At 46.7% G+C, this 25233-nt stretch overlaps 1 protein-coding gene across 1 annotated transcript in view; it reads left to right on the top strand.

Annotated features, from left to right (window-relative positions):
- GRIN2C (glutamate ionotropic receptor NMDA type subunit 2C) overlaps nucleotides 1–25233 on the top strand; it is an 84311-nt gene that overhangs the window by 26185 nt on the left and 32893 nt on the right. The window contains exons 4-6 of the mRNA XM_084838015.1: nucleotides 5308–5422; nucleotides 9798–10009; nucleotides 21589–21757. Coding sequence (XP_084694141.1) covers nucleotides 5308–5422; nucleotides 9798–10009; nucleotides 21589–21757 — 496 coding nt within the window. The remainder of the gene's footprint in view (nucleotides 1–5307; nucleotides 5423–9797; nucleotides 10010–21588; nucleotides 21758–25233) is intronic.

Below are 25233 nucleotides of genomic sequence, written 5' to 3'. Positions count from 1 at the left end.
CAACTCCCATCAGCCCCAGCCAGAATATACAATGGTCACAGGGATGATGGAAATCATAGTCCAAGACATCGAGAGGGCACCAGGTTGGGGAAGACTGTGTGAAGGACAGAATTATGATGACCCATGCAAGTGCATGTTGTATTCTGGAACATCGGACACAAGTGTTCCTGAACCATTCCTTCCAACATACTCTCTCTACAGGAGCACATGGCCACTGGGTTGGGGAAAATCAAAGAAGACTGTCTGTGATGCTGGTCATGTGATGCTGGCCATTGCATTTCATTCTGTGCCAGAGGGCCAAGCTACATGTTACACAGGATCACTTCACGTGTAGCATTTGTAACTTCTTCCCGAGGGTTTTTTAAAAATAAAAGCAGTAATTAAACTGAGGGTGGCATTCAAGAGCAGAGAAAAGGTGGATGGAGAAAGAGTGCTTAATCCCTTCCCTGCCAGACATTTTTCCTCTCAAAATTGCCTGCCTGAAATACTTTCCCTCCCCTCCTCATAGAGGGAATGATACAGGTCCTGGTGTCTCTTGCCCCTGTCAGAAAAGTATCATGGTATGTGTGTGTCATTTTGAGAGGGGGAAATAGCTGCTAGGGGAAGGGTTAAGCATACCCTCCCTACCGGCCCTTCTTCTGCCCCTGATTACAGCCTCTAACAGCTACTTAAAAAGACAGGGGAAAGTTAGTGTAATGTATATTTTGGCCTACAGAAACTACAGTTTCTTGCTCATATCATCCCAGTGTGCTGGAAATAAGCTCAGGCAATGGAATCTGGAAAAGGGGCTTGAAGGTCCACAAATGTTCGAAATGAGGTCATTTCAACAGTGTGCAGAGCGGGCCTATGGGGGCCAGGGGGAACAATCCATAGCAGAGGAACCTCCAACTCCCAAGCCCTTCTGGGCTCACACCGGCAGGATAGAAGGTATGTGTGGACAACTGGAGGGGAAACAAGTGTGCCAGCTCCAGGGCTGCTGTACTCCCACACCCCACCCTACACACGCACTGGGGTACTGGGGGCTTTGGGGCTGATGGATCCAAAACCTTCCAGATCACCTTCAGCATGCTCTGGAATGTCTCCTTTTGCCATTATTGCAATGTGAACACCTGTGAGAAGCGGTGGTGGAGCAGCAAAGGAAGCAGAGATTTCCTCACCACAAGGTGAAGCCTTGTGAAGGTCGATCTAGGGATATATAAGAATTTTGCACCTTCCGGTCAGAACAAGGACTCGGATGGAATCTGTGCTTGAAATCTGTAGAATTCCGAGCTTGCAGTGTGATTTGCAGCCCCCCCCCCCAGCATTTGTCAAAATGCGTACATTCGAAAAATGTGCATGAAAATTGCATACCTTTGAAAAATGCACACAAATACGCTTTAAACCATGGGAGAAGAATAAGTACATTTCAAAGATGTGCCCAATGGGCACATACGCTTGAGCAAATATGCACGAAAATACACATGGATTTTCATGCAAAAAGGAAAACAAACAAAGCTCACAATACAGGCTTGAGTCGGAATGAGTTTCAAGATGGAATTCGGAGAACTTTGTCAAGCTCAAGTGTTGCCAGTTCACACATCCCTAGGAGGATCTGCCTCTGTGCCCCCATGGACTTCTTTCTCTGTGGACTGAGAGAGACACCATCCTAAGCACCCTGGGACTCCCTCCCAGGGACCATAGGACTGCACCCTAAACGTATTAGATGGATCCCTCCGGCTTTTCTTGTGTCATTGCACCTTTCATTGTATCTTCAGTGTGTTACGTTTCCTTGGGAGCTTTGTTGCATTTCAGGTTGCCTCAGTATTTAAAAGAATTACAACTATTTCAGTACATTCATAATAAACAAAACATTGTACCTCAGAATAACAAATTATTGTTGCAAAAGTCCTTTATTTCATATATATATATATATATATATATATATATGAAATCCTATGTTTTCCTACGCACATCTTGAGATTACCTATTTTTCTTCAACTTGTATGTAGCTGGTGATCTTTGATTTTGCCATTTAAAAATATTCCCATATTTTATTTTTTATAGGAGAAATCCTTGGTTGCCTTTAATAGCTAATGGATATACTATTCTTGTTGTTGTTACCATGTGAAAAGTAGTTCCCTGTCTTTTGTGTGAGTGTGTGTGTGGGGTGCAATTTATCGTTTAATTGCAGAACATCTTCGAGAGCAATTCTATGGCCCCTAGACAGCATCTGGGGGCCACAGGATAGTTCGGATTCCTGGATCCGAGGTCGGAGTCAGTGCTCTGACCTCGGACCCAGGAGTCCAAGCTTCCCTCCTCCTCAAAGCTGGCACAGAGAGAACTGTGCTGGCTGCCTCTCCAAGGTCACGAAGGTGACCTTGGAGGGAAGGTAAAGGCAGCGTTCCCAGGGGAGGGGACTGGGGAGGCCGCCGTATGAGGAACCCTCTGGCCTCCTCAGCCTCCTTCCCTCCCCTTCCTCGATGCCTCAGCTAGAAGGGCAAAAATGCCTGTCTAGGTGAAATGCAGAGAGGGGGAATGTGGAGGCAAAGATTGCCTCTGCTGCTTCTCCTGCTCTGCGTTGGATAGCTGCACGCCTCCGAGTTCGGAGGCTTATGGCAATCCCCATAGGATTCCTCCCTTAGTATCTTTTCTATCAGAACTTTAACACATACACCAGTCTTTATTCGTAATACAATTGTATTTATTAAGGCCAAGACAGATGTATTTCAAAAGGAGACGTGAAGCACTGCAGATGTGCTTTGAGCTGACATTTTAATGTATGTGTGCCATAACTTAGCAGCAGATTGAAAGTTGGTACGTTACAGCCATTTGGCTGGTTGCTCTGTCACTGCCACATTCATTCTTCCTCCTGGGAAATGAGGTACCCCACAGCCGCTTGCTTGAGATGGGAGGAGGAGGCGGCTGTGGGACACTTTATTTCCAAGCAGCCGAGAGGGAGATGGTGGCAAGTGAAGGGAGGCAGGAGTGGTAGTAGGAAACATGCAAGGTGGCAGTTGACGTGTCTGGTCCCTTGCTTCCGCTACTGCCGGTGCCAGTGCCACCGCCTCCTGCTTAGGGATGGGGAGGAATTCATTTTAATGTGAACCAACCTGATTTGCACTTCCCAAAGCAATGCACAAACTGGGATGCAATTATCCTCCCGTTTTTGTACTTCTGCGAATGTTGTGAAGCAATTCTCTAATCAAGAAATGCATTAAAATATGTATAGTAAGGAAATATTTGCACAAATATGTATATATTCAGAGAGATGCATACAGAAATGCATGTGAATTTTCATGTGGCCTTTTTTTTTAACCAAAAATGGCAACCTGATTTGGAACCAGGACAGAGCGAGCTTGTGCTTCAAAAAGTCTGAAAATGGTAGAAATCGCAACAGACAGATTTGTCCATTGCTACTTGTGCTGCAGTTAAGAAACCATGCCATAGCCACACCCTGCCCAACCCCCCTCTGTCTTTGGTCAGTGTGTGGCTTTAGGGAGCTCCATTCCCCAAGGAGAGGAGGAGACGGTGACAGAGCAGCCAGACAACTTGCACTAGCATTGCGACTTTCAATGTGCTACAATGCTACAGATGCCCACATGTTAAAAAGTGAACTCAGAACCAGTGGTGTAGTGGAGGCAGGGCTCGCAGGGATGCAGCCCCAGCACTTTTTCATTAGCAGGGACTCTGATGTCATCTGCCACCCCCCTCAGAATTCCGTTCCCTCTGAGCTTAGCTGTGATCCTCACTGTAGCTGTGGGGGGAATGAATTTTCCAAGCAACAATATATTGTTCCATGTTGGAATGCAAAGTATTTGGGATGACTTGGTCTGGAATGGGCAGTTAAGACCTATTCGCTTTACCAAAGACATGCTCCTAGTGGAGATGAAAATTCCTAGAACTGGTTTGTTGATATGGATCGACACAGCTGCCTGAAAGTTTTGGACTGCACTTGGAGACTGTCACAGTGAGCTCTTGCATTTCCAGATTTACGACTACACCACTCTGTGTGTGTGTGTGTTTCAATCCAGCTGGGTGTGGAGGGGGAGATGGAGTGTCCTGTTGGAGGGGGAGGGGGGAGATGGAGTGTGCAAGGAGGCTGTTTAAATGAGAAGGGTACTCTCCATGAGGGCTGAGTTGAGAGGGTGAAGCTTCCATGGAGGATCAGATTTTGAAAACCTAAAATGTTTGTGAGTGAGTAAGTGGGTGGGTGGGTGAAAAAGATTAACACCCCTGAATTTTTTTCTCAGGCATTGAATTGAAAAACCATTGCCTTACTCTCAGCTGCACTGTTTGTGGAAACGGTTGAAGGCTGCATATCTTACAAGGCTGTACAATCATAGAAGGGGGTGTGGCTGTGAGGGGGCGTGGCTGTGACTGTCACGAAGGGACCCTGCACTTCTGAATGTGCCACTACACTACTGCTCAGAACACACTGACATCACTTGTGGGTCTCCTACTGATGTCTGTCCGTCCTGAGCCTTCTTTGTTGAAAACCTAAAAAACTAGGGGTTGCTGTATTGAAGAAAACTGGTTCCACTCAAGTATGCTTATAATCTAATACAGACAACAACCAAGAAAAGAATGAAATCTGCAGAATTCACAAAGCATGGCAAAATGTCTGTTGAAGGGGCAGATCGAAATGTGCTGCTTTGGTTGGGCATCCCCATCAAAATCCACATGGAGAATGTGCCAGTCTTTGTGCAGTTTGCTGATAGTCCAAATTGGCTACTAGGATCAGCACAACTATGGTGCATAAAAAGATATTACAGTGCCCATGAGAGCCAGTGCAGTGCACTAGATGGACTGTTGGGTTCAAATCCCTGCTTGGCCATGATGGTTGTTGAGTGACTTGGGGCAACTCACCCTTTTTTAGCCTAACCTACCTCACAGGGGTACTGTGAGGATTACAGTGGGAAAACTCCATGTATGCTGCCCTGAGCTTACTGGGGAAAGGGCAAATCCCAATTGTAACTGATAAATACCCTGCCCACAACCATACACTTGCTGGGTGGTACCTCTCCTGTTTAACCCTTTGAAATCCTTTCCTCCATTTTCTGTTTAGCACTCCCATCGCTTGGGGAAAACTGTGGTCTTAGCTGGTAGCAAGGTGCAGTGGTCCTTTGTCTAAAATACACACTAACAGTCTTATTCCGAAAATGATGAAGTCTGAAAGTTGTTGCAAAGACAACATGGGAGAGGGAAGGAGGGAGAACATTCTCTGTCAAAGGAAAGAGAACTGAGTGTATTATACTGAGGAAATGGGGAGTGGAACGCTCACCACTTTCCTTCTAGCAATTTCAAAGCATTTTCATTTACTCTCAATAGGCATTTGCTCAATGTGACATGGGAACACAGGGACTTCTCCTTCAACGAAGGTGGCTACTTGGTGAGACCCACCATGGTGGTGATTTCACTGAACCGACATCGGCTCTGGGAGATGGTGAGAGCTCCCTTTTCTTTGTTTTCGTCATCTTGTTTGTGAGTGCGGGCATAGCTGCTCTGGAATACATCCAGGGCTGGCTTGGGACATTTTGCTGCCTGAGGCAAAGGATAAATTACCCCATTCCACATACATGAACTAAACTGGCAGTTGTATCTTACTTCAACAGTGGTGATGGGACAGTATCTCCAATGCAACCGAGGGCAGCAGGCTAGTTTGAAGGGCACAGGGAAGGCTGTGTTACAAAACAGCTCTGTCCTCCAACACCTTCTCACTGCTCTGCATCTCCCCCCAGCCCCTCAGTATCTGCCACCTGAGGTGACTGCCTCACTCTGTACAATGGTAGGAGTGGTCCTGAATACATCTGCCTCACTCTGTACAATGGTAGGAGTGGTCCTGAATACATCTGCCTCATTCTGTAGATGGGACTCTTTACAGTTCAAGCTCCAGACTACTAATACCCATATTGGAGCGATGAGGGAAGAAGTTGGAGGTAGAAACTGAAGGAGGGAAAGCATTTAGCTTTAAACCAAAGAATTACATGATGGAAGTCCCCAACTGCCACTTCCTGTTGTCTTTTCCATTTGTGCTTGGCTGTCTTTCTTGCTTCTGCCATCGAGGTGATGGCTTAACTGAATGATTCAAAGCTCAATATGAAGCCTTCTTCAAATCTGCATGGCAATTTCACTTCATTTCATAAACAAATTGAAGCACCATGAAATGAAATTTTGGATTCATTTATTCAGTGTTATACAACTAATTTATTTAATTTGCACTGCCTTGGTAATGTATCACATGCTACAGGGCACATAACTCAGTTGGATGAGTGCACTGAGATGTCCTTGTTTGTGCAACATTACCTTGTCATTTTCTTTCACTCACATGGAATTGAATTAAAAATAAAATTGGACGAATGATATGAAGGCAAATTGGCCTAAGCGAGTTATGTATCAGAGATGAGGTTCTCAAAGATCTTGTGGACAAATCTGAAGGCTTGGCAATCAACTGTATTCTTCACACATTGAAAACAAAATGGGGGAAAGACACTTTGTGGGATGAACTCTGATTGAGAGTACACTCTAACACCACTAATATCCAGTGTCAATCCCCAGGCATATGATTGGGGCCTTCCCAAAATGCCCCAGCTCTGAGGAAGATAGGGCAAATGGCAGATGTTTTGTACTTAGGTGATTACATATTCTGCCATAAGCCTTGAATGTTAATTCCACATGCCAGTATATCATATCTTGTGTCCAAGCCTTATACTTTGTCTAACCCAATGTTTCTCAGGGCTGGGCCTACCATTAGATGGAATGAGCCAGCCACCTCAGGCAACTGATTCTGAGTGTCATGAAAGGGCAGCAAATTTTTAGTAACTTTATTACTGTTGTATTTTTACTGCCAGGGAGGGGGAGAGGTGGTTGTCGGGTTTTCTGCCTCAGATGCCAAAATACCTTGATTGGTCTTGGGTACTATGCAACTTGACTTCGGGGGCAGGGGAGGAAGAGGCACCATTTGCTGCTCCACCTGAGCAGTAAAATGTCTTGGACAGGCCCCGTGGCCCAGTTGTGTCAGAATGTTCCAGAAGATGGAGGCAGTCGGGCTGTGCCATACACCTAGCTATATTATATCTCAGTGGTATTAGAGTCCATTCAAGCAACTAAATACTACTGTTGAAGTGTATATTACTCTTCCCCCACCTACCCCCATTGTTAGACATATAACCATTTCCAGAATAATTTTTTTCTTGTCTTCACAAGTGGCAAAAACTCAGGGAGAAAAACAGTCAGTTGCTTGTGATGGCTATTCGTGTGTGCATGTGAAATTACCGTATCTAATAAATCTCTGTGTTATTAAATATTTCTAGTTAAGTTTTCCATTCTGTTTCAAAGATAACCATAAATACCATGAAGGAGATAAATGTTATCAGTGGTGTCAATTAAGTAAGCGCTGCTGTTTGTCTACATGTTTTCCATTGACACTTTCCCTTTATGATATGACAGTCTTCAGTTGTTAAAATGGCAGCATCACTACAGCTTGTGTTCAAAATTCCATAGTTTATGCGCTGTATGAAGGAGTACTTCCTTTTATCTGTCTTGAATCTCCCACCACTCAGTTTCATTTGTTGGCCCCAGGTTCGAGTATTATAAGAGAAATTATCTTTGTATACTGTATATTGAGGTCATCTTTGGAAGTCCTACTTTGGGTCCCCCCACCATCACAGCTAGAGTGGCTAGCAACCAAAGTAAAGGCCTTCTTGGTGGTGGTGCACTCATTATGGAATACTCTCCCGAAGAAGGCTCACCTGGAGTCTACCTTGATGTTGTCTGAGCACCAGGTGAAGGCCTTTTTATTCTCCCAGGCATTTTAGCTGTGAGTTTTATCTCCACTAATTGGTTTTTATTTTTCTCCAGCTATTATTAAAATCCAAGCTGGAGATGAAGCGTGTGTGTGTGTGTGTGTGTGTGTGTGTGAGAGAGAGAGAGAGAGAGAGAGAGAGAATGTTGATCTTGTATTTGAGGTGAGTTTTCTGAGCCCCTGAAGCTCATAGTGAGCCTGGAAATACAGGTCTTGGCAACATGCCTAATATTGTTTCTTCTTCTACCTGGACCACATTTTGATCAGTTCATTACACATTTTTTGTTGTCATAGTATCTAAAAATACTTCTCCGTAAAAAGAAAATCTCATAAAACATGTAATTTCAGTAAAATACCAGTACAGTGGATTTTTTAAAAATCCAGAACACTCTAGTTTCATTTCAGGCATTCTATAGCATACAACACCACTGCTCCCCAATATCCCTTTTCTCTTTTGCTACACTAATGTAGCAAAACAACAGCCTTGGCTGTTGCTCATTACGCACACCCCTGTATTGGTTTCCATAGTACTCACAAGCAGGATGGTTAAAGAATGATAAAAGAGTAGAATGTTTCCTTGTTTGTGGAGTGGTCATTTTAATCTGTGTCACAGGTATCTCTTTTCTCATGCATGTGACAAGGAATAGGGTTTGGTTTCTCCAGGGAAGCAATTCAAATAATAGCCCTGAAGCTTTCTGGGGAGTGCATTACTCAGCTGTTGGCTACGATGTCTAAATCACAGGGATAGAAATGAGATAGCAGATGGGGGAGCAGCAGACCTGGGGTTAACAGTAGGCCAGTTTGTGTTTCACCTAGTTAATGGAGCTGGGCAAATGTTACAGGACAAAAGAAAATCTCTCCACACATTGCTCCATTTTAAATCCAAATTCCTTTTGCCTGGGGTTATGTGCAGTTTATGTTCAGTCTCTGTAAACAAATATGACACCTAACCAATTTCTGCTAGGGCATTTCAAAATCCAGCACATTAGAAGCTAATGTTGTGAAATCTATTTCTGAACTCAATGTTCTCTCCCAAAGTCTCTTGTAGCAGGAGTGCGGGTCCAAAAATGTTCTCTGTTCAACCAGGGGGGCAGAAATAAACCATCTGTCTTCTGTGTCCAGACAACACAGATAGAATGTGAACTGCCTCAACTTGCCCATGAGCCTATCGCTACCATCAGATCATTTGGCAAATCGTTCCAGGTTATGACTACCGCGAGGCTGTAGGTGTTTTTCTCTGAATAGGGGAAAGGTTGCCAGCAGCCCCAGTGCCCCAGGGTCTGCATTGTTTTCCTGTAGCCTTCTGGGACCATTCCATGGTGACGGTTTCCTCTACACCGAGGTCCCCAATGCAGCACCCGTGGGCACCTCCAAAGGCACCCAAAAATCTCTTCTCTTCAAAAAAAAAATGTTTTTAAATAAAAACCTTGGGAAATGTTAGGGCAGTCTTCTTTCTTTCCCTTTCTAGCATTACTATTTCTGTCCACCCCCATCTGTTTAGCTCACTGTTTCTCCCCATCTTAGCCTCTAGCCTTGCTCTTTCTCTACCCCTTTTGCCTTCCTCCCTCCCAGCCTCTAGCTTTGTTATTTCTCTCCCCATTTCTTTACCTTGCTATTTCCTCCTCCCTCCCAGCCTCTCCCCTGACCCCACCCCCCACACCTCTTTAGCTTACTTTTTACTAACCTCCTCTCCATGGCAGCCATTATGAGACTAGCCACATTGTCTGTGGGATCCATTTTGTGATGGTGCCCTCAGAAGTTTCTCAAATTCCCAAATGTGCCCATGGACCAAAAAGGTTAGGGACCCCTGCTGTAAGCTGTAAAGCAAGAAAGAGATTTGGCTTTACTTCCCTATGGCTTTACCTTCCCCACCGTGGACTCAAGCATTTGGTAAGCATGTCCTGTTGATTATTATATACATCAGAAGAGGGCGCACTGTGCAGCCTGGATGTAAAAGAGCTGAGGGCATCCTTTTACATGATTCAAACAGTGTCCCTCCCTCTCTGTTCCTGCACAGGTAGGGAAATGGGAGAAAGGGATCATCCACATGAAGTACCCGGTGTGGCCACGCTATGGATCGTTCCTGCAGCCCATGGCAGACAATCGCCACCTCACAGTAGCCACCCTTGAGGAAAGGCCCTTTGTCATTGTGGAGAAGACAGACCCAACCACAGGCGTGTGCGTCCGCAATACCGTCCCCTGCAGGAAGCAGACCAACACCACGGAAAGGTAAATGAGAGGGAAGGCAAAAGGGAGGGGGGGTTAAAGGATAGTGGAAGGCGGTTCTGGAGCAAACTTAGCACAGGCCCATAACTTCCTTCACATTTCAGGTTGGTTTACTGATGGGGGTGAGTGAGCACCAACTTCCCACTACCTTTTTTTTCACGCTGGACACCTCCCCAGCAAACCCTTATACATTTTATTGTATAGCTGATAAACAAAGTGCTCACCTTGTAGGCTGCCTTTGTTTACCTTCTTTTAAAAGGAGAATGATGAAACAAAGCAGATAGTGCCTAGCTTCAACTCTGTGTTCTAAGAGGGATAGATGCAGAATCCAGGGATAGTAGCCAATGTTAGTCCCACTTAGAGTAGACCCATTGAAATAAATAGGACTGAAGTTAGTCATGACTAACCTAAGTCTAATTCATTTCAATGGGTCTACTCTGAATAGGATTAATATTGGCTACATCTTTGGAGAATTCACTGAGGGAGATCAAGGGTTAACACTACAGCGGGTTTAATAACAGCGGAACTGGGACTGAGGGTGGTTCTGTCCCGTATGTGGCAGACCCAATTCTTGTGGTTAAAGGAGCATTTCCAGTGTGGTGTAGTGGCAAGTGGTGTAGAGCCAGTGTGGTGTAGTGGCAAGAGTGTTGGACTAGGAGCTGGGAGATCCGGGTTCTAATCCCCACTCGGCCATGGAAGCTCACTGGGTGACTTTGGGCCAGTCACAGACTCTCAGCCCAGCCCCTCACAGGATTGTTGTTATGAGGATAAAATGGAGAGAAGGAGGATAATGTAAGCTGCCTGGGGTTCCTTGCAAGAGGAAAAAAGGCGGGGTATAAATGCAATCAATCAATCAATCAATCAATCAATTTTCTGCAGCAGTCATCTGCCACATGAAGGATGGTGTCTCCCTCAGTGGCAGGCCCACTGCTGAGGGGGAAACTACAAGTGCCATTGAGTCCTTCAGGGCTGTTCACAGCAGTACTTGGGCTGGATACTTGCACTTACAATACCTTAACTGCATGTCTACTGGCTCAAGCAATGTCAGGATTGCATCCTGACTAGACTTGGAAGTAGGTCTCAAGCCAGGGGTGTTGAACCTCAGGCTTGGGGGCCAAATCCAGTCCACCCAGGGTCCCAATTTGGCCTTCTGGGGTTCCCCAGATGGCCACATACCCTTTTCCCCACCACTGATAGGTTGGTGGTTTCCTCGCTTTTGCATAGTTTTCCCCCCATTCTGAAAGGTTGAAATGTTCCTCCTAAGGCTTAGTTTCTGGCAGTAGGAGCTTCAAGCTAAAATGTGCTGGTATTTTGGCCCTGCCCCTTTTGCCTTTGGCCCCACCCACCACTGGAATGTACCCCCCATCCTCCAAGAGCTTTTCTGAAACTGAATTTTGCCCATGGCTTCCACATCCCTGCTTTAAGCCTGTTGCAGAATTTTACCCTTCTGCCGGGCTCGGCCAGAGAACAGACACCAACTTTTGTTTCAGCGGATGTTTATTACCAGAACACCACGGTGTAGTGCAGTCAAGAGTTGCCACCGTGGCCCCTCGGGACTGGACCCAGAACAGTAGGCAACTTTGGTATTTATTGTTGTTGTTTATTCGTTCAGTCGCTTCTGACTCTTCATGACTTCATGGACCAGCTCACGCCAGAGCTTCCTGTCGGCCATCGCCACCCCCAGCTCCCCCAAGGTCGAGTCCGTCACCTCCAGAATATCATCCATCCATCTTGCCCTTGGTCAGCCCCTCTTCCTTTTGCCTTCCACTTTCCCTAGCATCAGCATCTTCTCCAGGGTATCCTGTCTTCTCATTATGTGGCCAAAGTACTTCAGTTTTGCCTTTAATATCATTCCCTCAAGTGAGCAGTCTGGCTTTATTTCCTGGAGTATGGACTGGTTTGATCTTCTTTCAGTCCAAGGCACTCTCAGAATTTTCCTCCAGCACCACAGCTCAAAAGCATCTATCTTCCTTCACTCAGCCTTCCTTATGGTCCAGCTCTCGCAGCCATAGGTTACTGCAGGGAATACCATTGCTTTAACTATGCAGACCTTTGTTGTCAGTGTGATGTCTCTGCTCTTCACTATTCTATCAAGATTTGTCATTGCTGTCCTCCCAAGAAGTAAACGTCTTCTGATTTCCTGGCTGCAGTCAGCATCTGCAGTAATCTTTGCGCCTAGAAAGACAAAGTCTGTCACTGCCTCCACGTTTTCTCCTTCTATTTGCCAGTTATCAATCAAGCTAGTTGCCATAACCTTGGTTTTTTTGAGGTTTAACTGCAACCCAGCTTTTGCACTTTCTTCTTTCACCTTTGTCATGAGGTTCCTCAGCTCCTCCTCGCTTTCAACCATAAAAGTGGTATCATCTGCACGTTTCTTCCAGCGATTTTAACTCCATCCTTGGATTCATCAAGCCCAGCACGTCGCATGATGTGTTCTGTGTACAGGTTGAATAGGTAGGGTGAGAGTATACAGCCCTGTCATACTCCTTTCCCAATCTTAAACCAGTCCGTTGTTCCGTGGTCTGTTCTTACCTTCGCTACTTGGTCGTTATACAGATTCCTCAGGAGGCAGACAAGATGACTTGGTGTATCCCCATACCACCAAGCACTTGCCACAATTTGTTATGATCTACACAGTCAAAGGCTTTAGCATAGTCAATAAAACAGAAATAGATGTTTTTCTGAAACTCCCTGGCTTTCTCCATTATCCAGCGGATATTGGCAATTTGGTCTCTAGTTCCTCTGCCTTTTCTAAACCCAGCTTGTACATCTGGCAATTCTCGTTCCATGAATTGCTGGAGTCTACCTTGTAAGATCTTGAGCATTACCTTACTGGCATGTGAAATAAGTGCCACTGTTCGATAGTTTGAACATTCCTTGGTGCTTCCCTTTTTTGGTATGGGGATATAAGTTGATTTTTTCCAATCTGTTGGCCATTCTTGTGTTTTCCAAATTTGCTGGCATATGGCATGCATCACCTTGACAGCATCATCTTGCAAGATTTTAAACAGTTCAGCTGGGATACCATCATCTCCTGCTGCCTTGTTAGTAGCAATGCTTCTTAAGGCCCATTCAACCTCACTGTTCAGGATGTCTGGCTCTAGCTCACTGACCACACCGTCAAATCTATCCCCGATATTATTATCCTTCCTATACAGATCTTCCATATGTTCTTGCCGCCTTTTCTTGATCTCTTCAGCTTCTGCTAGGTCCTTGCCATCTTTGTTTTTGATCATACCCATTTTTGCCTGGAATTTACCTCCGATATTTCTAATTTTCTGGAAGAGGTCTCTTGTCCTTCCTATTCTATTATCTTCTTCCACTTCCATGCATTGCTTGTTTAAAAATAATTCCTTATATCTTCTGGCTAAACTCTGGAATTTTGCATTTAATTGGGCATATCTCCCCCTATCACTGTTGCCTTTTGCTTTCCTTCTTTCTTGGGCTGCTTCCAGCATCTCAGCAGACAGCCATCTTGCCTTCTTGGTTTTCTTTTTCTTTGGGATGTTTTTTGTTGCCGCCTCCTGAACAATGTTGCGAACTTCTGTCCATAGTTCTTCCAGGACCCTATCTACTAAATCTAGTCCTTTAAATCTATTCTTCACCTCCACTGCATATTCATGAGGAATATTAGTGAGCTCGTATCTAACTGATATGTGGGTCTTTCCTATTCCCTTTAGTCTGATTCTCAATTGTGCAATAAGAAGTTCGTGATCTGAACTACAATCAGCTCCAGGTCTTGTTTTTACCAACTGCATAGATGTCCACCACCTTTGGCTACAAAGGATGTAGTCAATCTGATTTCGGTGTCGACCGTCTGGTGAAGTCCATATATAAAGTCATCTCTTAGGTTGTTGGAAGAGAGTGTTTGTTATGCACAGTGAGTTGTCTTGGCAAAATTCTATCAGCCTATGTCCTGCTTCATTTTGTTCCCCCAGACCATGCTTGCGTGTAATTCCAGGTGTCGTTTGACTACCCACCTTAGCATTCCAGTCTCCTGTAATGAAAATAACATCTTTTTTTGGCATACTATCCAGTAGGTGCTGCAGATCCTCATAGAACTGATCTACTTCTGCTTCTTCAGCATCTGTGGTTGGGGCGTATATTTGGATCACTGTGATGTTAAATGGCTTACCCTGAATTCGAATTGAGATCATTCTGTCGTTTTTTGGATTGTATCCAAGCACTGCTTTAGCCACTTTATTATTAATTATGAAGGCTACTCCATTTCTTCTGTGGTCCTCTTGTCCACAGTAGTAGATCTGGTGGTCATTTGATGTGAAGTGGCCCATTCCAGTCCATTTCAGTTCACTGACACCCAAAATGTCTATATTTAATCTTGACATCTCTCCAATAACCACATCCATTTTGCCCTGGCTCATAGATCTTACATTCCAGGTTCCTGTGGTGTGTTGATCTTTAGAACATCGGATTCGTCGTTCACCACCAGCACCGTCGGCCACTAGCTGTCCTTTCGGCTTTGAGCTAGCTGCGTCATCACATCTGGGGCTAGTTGAACTTATCCTCTGTTCCTCCCCAGTAGCATTTTGACCATCTTCCAACCTGGGAGTCCCATCTTCCGATGGTATACCAATATATCTCTGGTTGTACTGATCCATTTAGTTTTCATGGCAAGAATACTGGGGTGGGTTGCTGTTTTCTTCCCCAGGGATCGTATTTAGTCTGACCTCTCTGCCATGACCTTCCCGTCTTGGGTGTAAACAAGGCACATGACATAAGCTTTGGTCAGTATTTGGTGCAGCACTGAGTCAAGGGTAAGTTAATCATCCAGTAAGTTAATCAGCCACCATTCTCTTTCCTACCTGACTCTCAGCATGCAGTATACCAAAAGGCATTTTTTTCTACGTCAAGCCAATCAAGGTTTCTAGTCTTGCATAGTATTTCTGTAACTTTGGGTGAAGACTGATGTAACAAAATTAAAAGAGGATTCACACTGGGCTCCTCAGCTGTGGAACAAGTGCAGCCTCACCACTGAACAGGCAGACGTGCATATCCTAATTGAATGCTGGCTCAGCTGTCAGTCTTTCTCCCTGCCCATCTACTGCTGTTGCTGAAAACCTCTACCTCCTCCATGGGGCGGGAACGTAACACAAGTGCCCCCTAACCACGGAAATGATCCTTTTAACTCTGTGTAAACATCTGAAATGGGGAGAGGCTGTGCCCTTCCTTTCAGAGCCCTGTTCCCTTCTAGTCTGCTGCATGTTGCTGGGGGGAAAGGGGAGGAGGAGTGGGTGATGCAAATTGCTGTCGCTGTGGGACCCTGAGTCCATTTCGCTGGTGAGATTAATGGCTTTCCATTCGGTTGTGAAGCAGGGAGGAAGCTGTAGTGCAGTCTTCCCCAACCCGGTGCCCTCCGGACTACAGTTCCCATCATCCCCGACTAGCATGACCAATGGACATGCTGACTGGCAACGATAGGAGTTGCAGTCCAACATGTCTGGAGGGCACCAAATTGGGGAAGGCTGCTGTAGTGAGTCTTCTTTTTGTATTACATTTCTTTCCATCCTTCTGGGCACTGAGCCTCTGATAAGATGCACTTCCTCATACCTGCCTCTACCACAGAGAAAATAAGACTCTGCCATAGGCTCGGCCCCAGAGAAATGTCTTCAGCCACAAGAGTCCCAACTGAAGCACATCAGGAGTTGGGAAAAATGAATCTAATCGACATAATTTATATCACGCAATTAATTGCATTTGCATAAGCATTCCACAGACATGATGCATGCTAGGTCACGGCTGGAGGAATGGTTGCCGTTAGCCTGAAATGCCGTTTGCTCACTTCCCAGAGTGACACGAGAAGTGGGAGTCACCGTGATTGATGGAAATGATTATCACTCAATGGAGATCTCAGTTTTTCACTTCTGAAAGATTTAGTAGGGGAAATGTGTGCACTGAGAAAGATGGCAGTTAGTTTCAGCAAACCATTTCTGGCTAGTGGAACGTTAGGGATCACCCCAGCATCTCTGCTTTCCTTTTTCCTGGCCAAGTCTCTGTGCCTTTAACAGCTCCAAGGCAGGAGGAAATTCAGTTGAGCGAAGCTTTTCCTATCGCAGCATCTGCATGCTGGCAAAACCTTTGCTTGCTGAGTTCCTGCTTCTCTTACAGCTGTCAAAGGGAGAGCAGCCCCATCTGAAGAAAATGTTGGCAACCCTAGATGAGCAAGGATCCTGGCAGAAAAGGCTGCTGCTTCTAAAACAGCCTTCCCCCACCTAGTACCCACCAGACGTTTGGGACTACAACTCCCATCATTCTGACCATGGGCCATGCTGGCTGGAGCTGATGGGAAATGAAGTCCAAATCATCCAGTGGCCACCAGGGTGGGGAAGCCTGCTCTGAAACATTGAGGAATTTGAAGCAGGGTTTTCTTGGTCAGGGACAAAACACCATTCCGACACCGTCAGCTGGGTGATGCTAGACCAGCCTGGGCCTTGTTCCAGCGCGGAGGCTTTCTGGGGGATCTCTCTGGCTTGCGTGTGCGCTCAGCGCTCCTGATACAGCAAGAGCCTCAGAGCAGAGTCCACACTTCCAGTTCTATAAACACAGTGCGTCCCCTGCAGGCCGCCTGGTGAGTGGGCCCATCAATCATACTTCCAGGGCGGCCTCTGCATGGTGACCCGGCCTCAGATGCAAGGCTGTGGCTGCTCCTTGGAGGCAACGAGCTGGAAAGGTGGTCACGGCAATCAGCTTGCCACATACCCTGTTGGGACCCAACCTGAAAAGCCTGCCGTCATTATCAATCACCTGCCTGCGGCTGACCTCTGCTGATCTCTAATCAAGGTTGTGTCATCAGCCAGCCTGCTGGGCAAAGACACCGTTCTTCCCCCAAATAAATGCAGGTTGAAAACTGGCAGGAGGTGTTCAGAACTTATAGGAACCGAGATTCCGAGAGTGCATTTCAGTGGGCAAGAGGAGGGAGCAGATATCACACGAGCTTTAATTAGAAAGGCCTGCATTGTCCTCCATACAAATCACAGTGAAAGGCTTTGTGGCCTGCTAGGGTGTCTTCCTCAACATCCTAGGAGGGCTCTTCCCTCTCTTCCCTGGGGGTCCAACAGGTGCTTTCATAAAAGGGACTTCCTACCTCTGCAAGAGTCCATGGGTGAATGCAGATGACTCTACCATGTTCTAACTTGCCATACCATGCATGGAAGTGCTTTTTAACAGAAAATGTCCTGCCCCAGCCTCCCCCAAGCTGGTGACCTCCAGATAATCTGGACTACAACTCCCATCAACCCCAAGCAGCATAGCCAGTGGTCAAGGATTATGGGAGTTGTAGTGCAAACGTCTGGTGGGCACCAGAATGGAGAAGACTGGTCTATTACCTGCAATCATCTAGCTCAGGAGAGGTCCACTTCAGTGGGTCTAGGGGCCATTTTCGCACACGCACACACACACACACACATCCTGCACAAATTGCACTCTGGGGGGTACTGCACAATCCACAGGGCTCCTGAAAAAGCATGCCATTATGCTGCCAAAATTTAGTGGCAACCCACTACGGTGCACTACAAAGGTCAAATTTAGCATGATCTGAAGCAAAATTTGACCTTTTTGGTGCTCCATGGTGCTAAAGCTGCCATTACCAAAACAACAACACAGAGCTGGGTTTTTTTGTTGCCACCATCGAATTCAGTGGCACAGCAGGGCGGTAGAGGTCACATCGGGTGCAGGGGAGGTGCATGCAGCCCACAGGCTGCATGCTGCCCACCCCTGTTTTAGCTGGTGAAACCAGGAAGTGGACCTGGGACCTTCTGCAGGCAGCGCCAAGGGTCCTGCCACTGAGCGTTGTCCTCTCCGGTGGTAGGCTGCATTGTCCTGCTAGGTGATGAGGAGACACTTCTCCCCTGCTTGCTTCTCCTGGTGCAGAAGTGTGGCCAGACTCCACCCACCAGTCATCAGTCAGGGCTAATCAAATGACTGGCTGAACAAGTGTGCCACGTGGTGAAATGGTCATCTGTATTCACCATTGGAGATCATCTTAGAAAGGTTTGGGGTAAGCTGTGGTGGTAGCCATAGCACTGGTGGAACAACCGCCTCCTTCACCATCCCCGCAATACTTCTATGAGCCTTTTGAAGAGAGGGGAGGCAAGAGTGAGGCCCTGGGAGATTGGCATGGCATGAACTGGTGAAATGTCAACACTCTCATGTGTCTGGCCCTGATTTGTGAAATGGCTCAGAGAAAGTGAGACTTCAGATGTCATCTTGGCCCCGTCTACATGGCACCGCTTTGACCCCCACCCTGTTGCAACTGCATAGCAATGCAGCTTCGAGTCAGCATGCCCTGCGATACGCTCGTGATGTACTGCGCACTTCCCTAACAGACTCACCATGCCCTCTTTTTTTGCCATTATACTGAAATGTGCAGCTGTGCAGTCCCGTGAGCATCGGGGTGCAACACTTCAGTGGCTGTTTTGTATTTGAGGGGCTCTGCTGTGTCTTTTCGACCCTGTTTAGGTAAAAATTGGGTGTTTGTGCTTCTTCATTTCTGCACCATCAGTTTGTCAGTTCCCCAGCCTGAGACTCTCTCAATGGTTTGCACTCACATGCGTGAGCACTACGTGCCTAGCCATCGCTCCAAAATGGTTGCTGGAGCGATGTTCCTCCCCCAAGACCGCCCCCAGCCCTTGGGTACTGAGTCCAAAAGCAACCAAAGATACAAAGCTGCAAATATGTGCGAAAGTGTTATTAAACAGATGAAAACGCCCCTCTGTGCCTCCGTAACCACACAGCTGCGAAGGGATGGGGGGAGTGAAGGGATGTCACAGAGTGGTGCAGGCACTATGCACACCTACAACATGCCCACTGCAAAATGCGAGGTCAGTTTGGGGAAGGGACAGATGGCTCGCAAGCAGGGGAAACCCATAGCAAACGAAAGACATCGCAGCAAAACGACTCCTTGGAACTCCGCATTTTCCGGGCGAAAACCACGGATGGCTGCAAAGTCGTGATTGTGTCATCTATCCTGAGGGACCTTAACTCGCACCCGCCCCGGAGTAAAAGCCCGGTGTAGATGGGACCCTTGTCACCTGGTTTTGCTGTTCAATCAAGTCTCATTTTTTGAACAGGGTTGTATGAAGTGCTTTCCCTGTAATAGCAGGAAGCCCTTGTCCTCTGTTTCTGGCTGGAATTACCTCTCCTGCTGCTGGATATTCCACTGCTATCCCCCTATTTGGTGCACAAAGTTTCACAGACATTATTAGCAGCTCTCATGGCGGTAAGGATAGAATGTCCCTTGCCCAGGAGTTTAACAATGACTACAAGTCACTGGGTAATGAAAGATACTACATGTATTGCTGTGGGCACACCACCTCCTCTCTGCCCAATTTTTCCTGGGCCATGTTTCCACCACAATGGAAGGAGAAGCGAATGGAGGAATACTGGATTTTAAAAACGGAATTGGGTTTGCTGCACTTTGGTCCATGCAGGGCTCCACAAGAGAGTGCTCCACACCAGTAAAAATCACGTCACAGAGCATACTTCCTGGTGTGGGGGTGGGGGTTGGAGTGAACGTCATCTGACTGGCAGGGGCTGCTCAGCCAATAAGAGATGCTCCCCCCTCCCCCTTTTTCTCCTTTCCTCTGAAAGTCCAGATGCACCTGCATTTGAGGAGCAAGCCTCATTGAGCACAATGGGAATTACTTCTGAGTAGACACACATATGCTTGTGCTGAGAAGGGCAGGGGAGAACACAAAGAGGGAAACCAGCCCCCATTTTCACCTGCAGGATCTCTATAACGAAGGGTCAAAGTACTTACTTCCTAAGGCAATAAACCAAAGGAGAATCGGAGCCTCAAGAGAGCACTTTACCGCAGTTAGGGAATTGGGCTTAAAACTGTGCCATGTCAATTGAGGGGGATCTCTGTAAGTTCTGGTGTGGGCATTCAGAGGGAAAGCCTCATTAACCAAAAGGGGAGTTACTTCTGAGGAGATACTAATGGGTTTGTTGTGGGAAAGAGAGCAGTAAACACAAAGTTGGAAACCAGCCCCCATTTGAACCTGCAAGATCTCTATTAAACCAAACAAAGAAGAATCAGAACCTCGAGATCACACTTGACTGCACTTAAGGAATTGGGCTTTAAACTGTGCCATGTCAATTGAGGGGCATTCCTATAAGTTCTGATGTTGGCATTCAGAGGGCAAGCCTCATTCGGCACAATGGGAGTTACTTCTGAAGAGAAACTAACTGGTTTGTGCGGGGATGGGAAACACACAGAAAACATCCCTTGACCAGGGTCACGGTGAAAGGCACACCCCTGCGCAGGGCTAGCAGACCCGAGGTAAATTTGGGGGTTGGGGCACACAGCAACTATACCAAGGAGAATCCAACTTAAGGAAAAGAATCAGACTTTTAAGCAGTCTCAGGAAATCTGGTTTTTCCCTGATAAGCTCTGTGGTGGCTGCTGGATGGGCACGACGTCATGTATCCCTAACGACCTCAACATGCAGCCAGCTCAGAGTGAATCTCTGGTAGAAACACCCCCCTGAGCTAGGAGACATCTCTCTTCTCCATTCCTCCATATGCTTCATTTCTCCCAGTAGCTTGAGGCTCTTGAAGTTCCTTCTGGAATTACTTTTGTCATCTATCACTCTGCCTTCCTCCTCCTCCTCCTCCTCCTCCTCCTCCTCTCACCCTCCTCTCACTCTGTGCTCCAGAACCTCACAAATGTAGGGCTGAGCAGAAGGTAGATTGGGATCTACTGGTAGATCTCTGGGAGGGTTTCTGACAGCCAATTATCTATCAATAGCAACAATCAAGAAGGTTTCTTCCTCAAATTAGGCTGCTGAAAAAGAATGCATGGGGAAGAAATCAGGAGTGGATTTTTGTGTGAATGGATTTGTGAGCTTGGCTCTGGTACTGATGAAAAATTCCAGGGCTGAGCATGTGCTCAGAGGCACCCTGTTCTGAAATTCGTAGTGTATACGTATCTGCCCACCGAAGCCACTGTTTTTCATTTGTTTCCAGCTGGTGGATCTTAGGGATCTAGTAAAAAAAACAAAGTTGATCCTGCAAGCCTGATGCCTGCCCCTCCCTGGCTTAAAGGGTGATTGGAGAAAAAGTACAAGTTGACAGCTGGAGCCTGTGTGAGCATTTGCGTATGTGTGTAAAACTGTCTACTGTAATGGCCATCACACACAAAGAGATGCTCATGAGATAACAAAGGTGGGGAACATCAGCCTTTATTGCCACTGATTAAGTTATACACCTCATTTACAAGAGTACATTGCATCCTAGCATTGGGATGTGCTCCATTATTCAGTGCCATGCTAATCTGTCGTTGGCTGTCTGTTATTGTGCTTTTATGAAGACAGCTGCACTGGCAGACTGCAGTAGGGCATACAAGGCTGCCACATCCAAGTGACCTTTCGGTTATAGCCCTTCCAAAGAGGGTAGTGGTGCCAGTATCTATAGTGTTGCCCTGAGTAGACATGCAAGGACTTTGGTTCAGAATGCCCCAGTACTTATGTAGTCGTGGAATGCCTCTGCCTGGCGTGCTGTAGCAAAGCGGGATGCAAAGGACTAATCAGCCTGATCTATGTGTAATTTTTAAATTCTTCTTTCAGTGGGGATGAACCTATGGACCCGTATACCAAGCTCTGCTGCAAAGGCTTTTGCATTGATATCCTCAAGAAGCTAGCCAAGACAGTCAAGTTCTCCTACGATCTCTACCTGGTGACAAATGGGAAACATGGGAAGATAGTAGATGGCTTCTGGAATGGCATGATTGGCGAGGTAAGAGGGTAGATGTTCTAGAGGTCAAATGGTCTTTGGAAAGTCCATGCAACACCCGCACAATAGAGAAGCCATCCTGCGTACAAGAGAGCACCTGATCTGGGACTCTCCTGAAGCATCTAACAGAGTGAAAGCCTCAGAATCGAAATTCTCTCATCTTTAACAACAACTTAACCCATTCTGTGTGACCATCTTGGGATCAGGAAAGACGCTTCTCCATCACATTGTCTGATGATTTTAGGACTTTAAAAAACATTTGCACATTGTACTTGAGTCTGGAACACTTATACTGTAATTGGCAGGACCAGAGTCCCTGCTTTAGTGTATCATTTGTGAGAGACCGTTGTTCTGTGGCTGGAGTTTACAGGTTTCCAACTTGCTGATTGTACACTGCTGCATCTTCCATCCACTGGTATGACAGCCCAACTCGAAGAGCCAATTCAAACATTCAGAAAAGGCATATGGCACAGTCCTCCCAGGACTGTACCAGTTCAGAATACAAGCTGTGTATGTGAAGGCTTGTGTCGAAAGCCAGCACGTCAGCAAGAAGGATTCCAGCCTAGCTTTCTTCCGAAGGCACTTCATGTGTGCCAGGAGTAATCCACGAGGGGGAAAATTCAAACATGCAATTCTGCCAGCCTTCTGAAGTAATACAGCCCCTAGTGGGCTGTACCAGATTGTCGTCCCCCCCCCCCCCCCGCCACACGGCCCCATATGTCTGAATGAGCTTTTGGATTAGACCAAATGGAGGAAACAGAAAATCTACCACTGGTTAGCTGCTAGGCCCCATGACCCATTAGGAGACTCTGCAGTCCCCTCCTTGCTTGCTTTAGTAGAGAAGAAGACCCCTCCACTCATAGCTCAGGAGCAGCAGCATTGTGCTGGGCTAGAGCCTGGCCAGGAATTGCATATAGCTCGGACAGGGAAGCATCAGTGCCTCCTGGATTCCTGCCCTCAGCTGCCAATTGGCCTCCAGCATTGAGAAGGTGGACTTGGGCATGGGCCCCTTGCCGGCACTGCTCATTCTCTGCCAGTGTGCAAGCTGAGCCGGAGCCCTTTGTTCAGGTTTGCATTTAGTTTGACTAGGGCTGTACCCACCTGCCTGGGAGTAAGCTCCATCGAACTCAATGGGACTTAGCTCTGAGTAGATGTGTGTAGCAGGGGTGGGCAGAAGGTAGAGCTCCAGATGTTTGGGACTTCAATTCCCAGAAGCCCCTGCCAGCATGGCCAATAGTCAGGAATACTGGGAATTGAAGTCTAAAACATCCAGAGGTCGTCTCCCCCTGCTGGCTGATTAGGCTTGCACTGCCAATGTAATCCTTCTGTTTCGTGGAAGTCACGGTGTGTCTCTGTCTTGTGCTTGTGGCATTCTGTAAGTAGGACCATACGGAGGGGGCTGGTCTCTTAAGGATGTCTGAGTGCTGAGAGAAGTGTGCCTCATGAGTCTGGCCTGGGCAATGCTGATGTGCCTCCTAGTCCTCCAGTGCTATCATTTCAGGATTTGTAACCTAGGGAGGGATGATTTTATCCGAACTGTTAGAAATGGAATATAAACACTGAGACATTACACCAGATCCAGCTTTAGCATGCCCTAGCTGCTTTCTGTTGGCCCAGGAAGGAGCCATAAATCCCCTGTCTAAGATGTGTTTCAAGCAACGGTGAGTCAGCAGAGCAGTACTAAGTGGTCCGAGTGTGCCAGTGAATATGGCAAAGCGCCCCTAAGAGAAAAAAGGCAGAGCTTGGGAGAAATCAAGCAGGGAGTATTAAACATACAGCCCCGAGTTCAAACTGGATGCAGGGTCCCTCCCCACCCCTATACAGAGGAATTATTTTTGCTCCAGGATTTCAGCTATTAAAATCTTCCACAAGAGAGGAAGTGATAGACTTCTGAAGAGTCAGGAAGTATCTGCAATGTGGAGCAGCCTCAGAAACATTTGAGGGGCTGGGGAGGGGGGGAGAGGTTTTCAAGCAGGTCTCTCTGGCTCAAATTTCTGCTTGGAGAAATTTGAACTTATCTTCAGATTCAATCCCCCCACCCTTCAACATTTCTAATTATTTAGAGTTTGTTGGACTGGGGGATTTTAGAGGCGGAGGGAACCCATGAAGGGTAATAGCACTGAATTTAGCAAGTTGTGGCATAACATTATTGCTGGCCACATTTGGCCTCTGCCCTATATCTGCCATTGGGAGGACCTCAAACAGGGGAGTCAAATCCCGTATGTGGATCAGCATGTGGAGGAAGGAGGTCGCAGTGTGTGTGGGGTGTGTGTGTGTGAAGTGACCCATTTCAGGTGGCGCCACAAAGGGTGTGTAGAGCAGGGGTGCAGAACCTCTTTCAGCCCAAGGGCCAAATTCCATTTCAGGGAAGCTCTTGGGGGCCACATTCCAGTGGTGGGCAGTGTCAAAACCCCAAACATTCCAGCATATTTTAGCTTAAAGCTCTTACTGTTCTAAGCCTTAGGAGAGGCATTTGAACCTTTTAGAATGGGGGAGGGGACTGTAGAGGAAGGCAGCAAGGCTTTCTCAAGTGTTGGCTCTAGCCAGAAATAGACACTATTTGTTTCAGGCCACAAAATGCCTCTTGGGCTGGCGCTGCCCAAGAGGCACTTTTCCAGAACTCACTGGGGAGATCAAAAAGTGACTTCATCAAGAAACTACACATTGCAGTAGGGCTCACAACTGAATGGAGACTGACAGCGGCACTGTACTTTATATAGTGTGTACTTTATATAGAGCCAGTGTGGTGTAGTGGCAGGAGTGTTGGACTGGGAGCTGGAAGATCCGGGTTCTAGTCCCCACTCGGCCATGGAAGCTCACTGGGTGACTTTGGGCCAGTCACACACTCTCAGCCCAACCTACCTCACAGGGTTGTTGTTGTGAGGATAAAATGGAGAGGAGGAGGATAATGTAAGCCGCCTTGGGTTCCTTGCAAGAGGAATAAAGGCGGGATATAAATGCAATAATAATAATAATAATAATAATAATAATAATAATAATAATAATAGTGTTGTTACATGAGCAGGCCCCTTCACATTACATTTGTAAGCAGGTTTACTCAGAAGTAAGTTGCACTATGTTTAAGGGGACTTGCTTCAGTAACGAATTGTGTTGGGGTCCCCAACATGGTGCCTGTGTGTGCCGTGGCTCCCACAGGGACATCCAGTGATACCCACGAAACTCTCCACTCCTTTCTCCCTTCAAAAAAATTATTTTACTTTAAAAAGTTGGAAAATGTTTGGGCATGAGTTTCTCCTTCCTGTTCTTGAACATGCCACTGATCAGCTGTTTAGCAGGCAGGAAGAGAAGGAAAGTTGCTTCCTGGCTCCACCCAGGCTTCTTCGGCCCATCCAGACCTTTCTCCTTTGCTCTCTCCCTCTCCACAACCAATCCTTGCTCTTTCTCTCCCCTCTACTTCTTTGTCTTGCTATTTCCCCCTCTCCCCCTCCTCTAGCCTTGCTGTTTTTCTTCCCCAGCTC

The sequence above is a fragment of the Heloderma suspectum genome, chromosome 2 (genome assembly GCF_057233095.1).
Source record: "Heloderma suspectum isolate Gila_16-S chromosome 2, 16-S_ref, whole genome shotgun sequence".
Classification (NCBI taxonomy): domain Eukaryota; kingdom Metazoa; phylum Chordata; class Lepidosauria; order Squamata; family Helodermatidae; genus Heloderma; species Heloderma suspectum.
The sequence above is the reverse complement of the archived record's forward strand: the minus strand, read 5'-3'. Positions and strand labels throughout refer to the sequence as shown.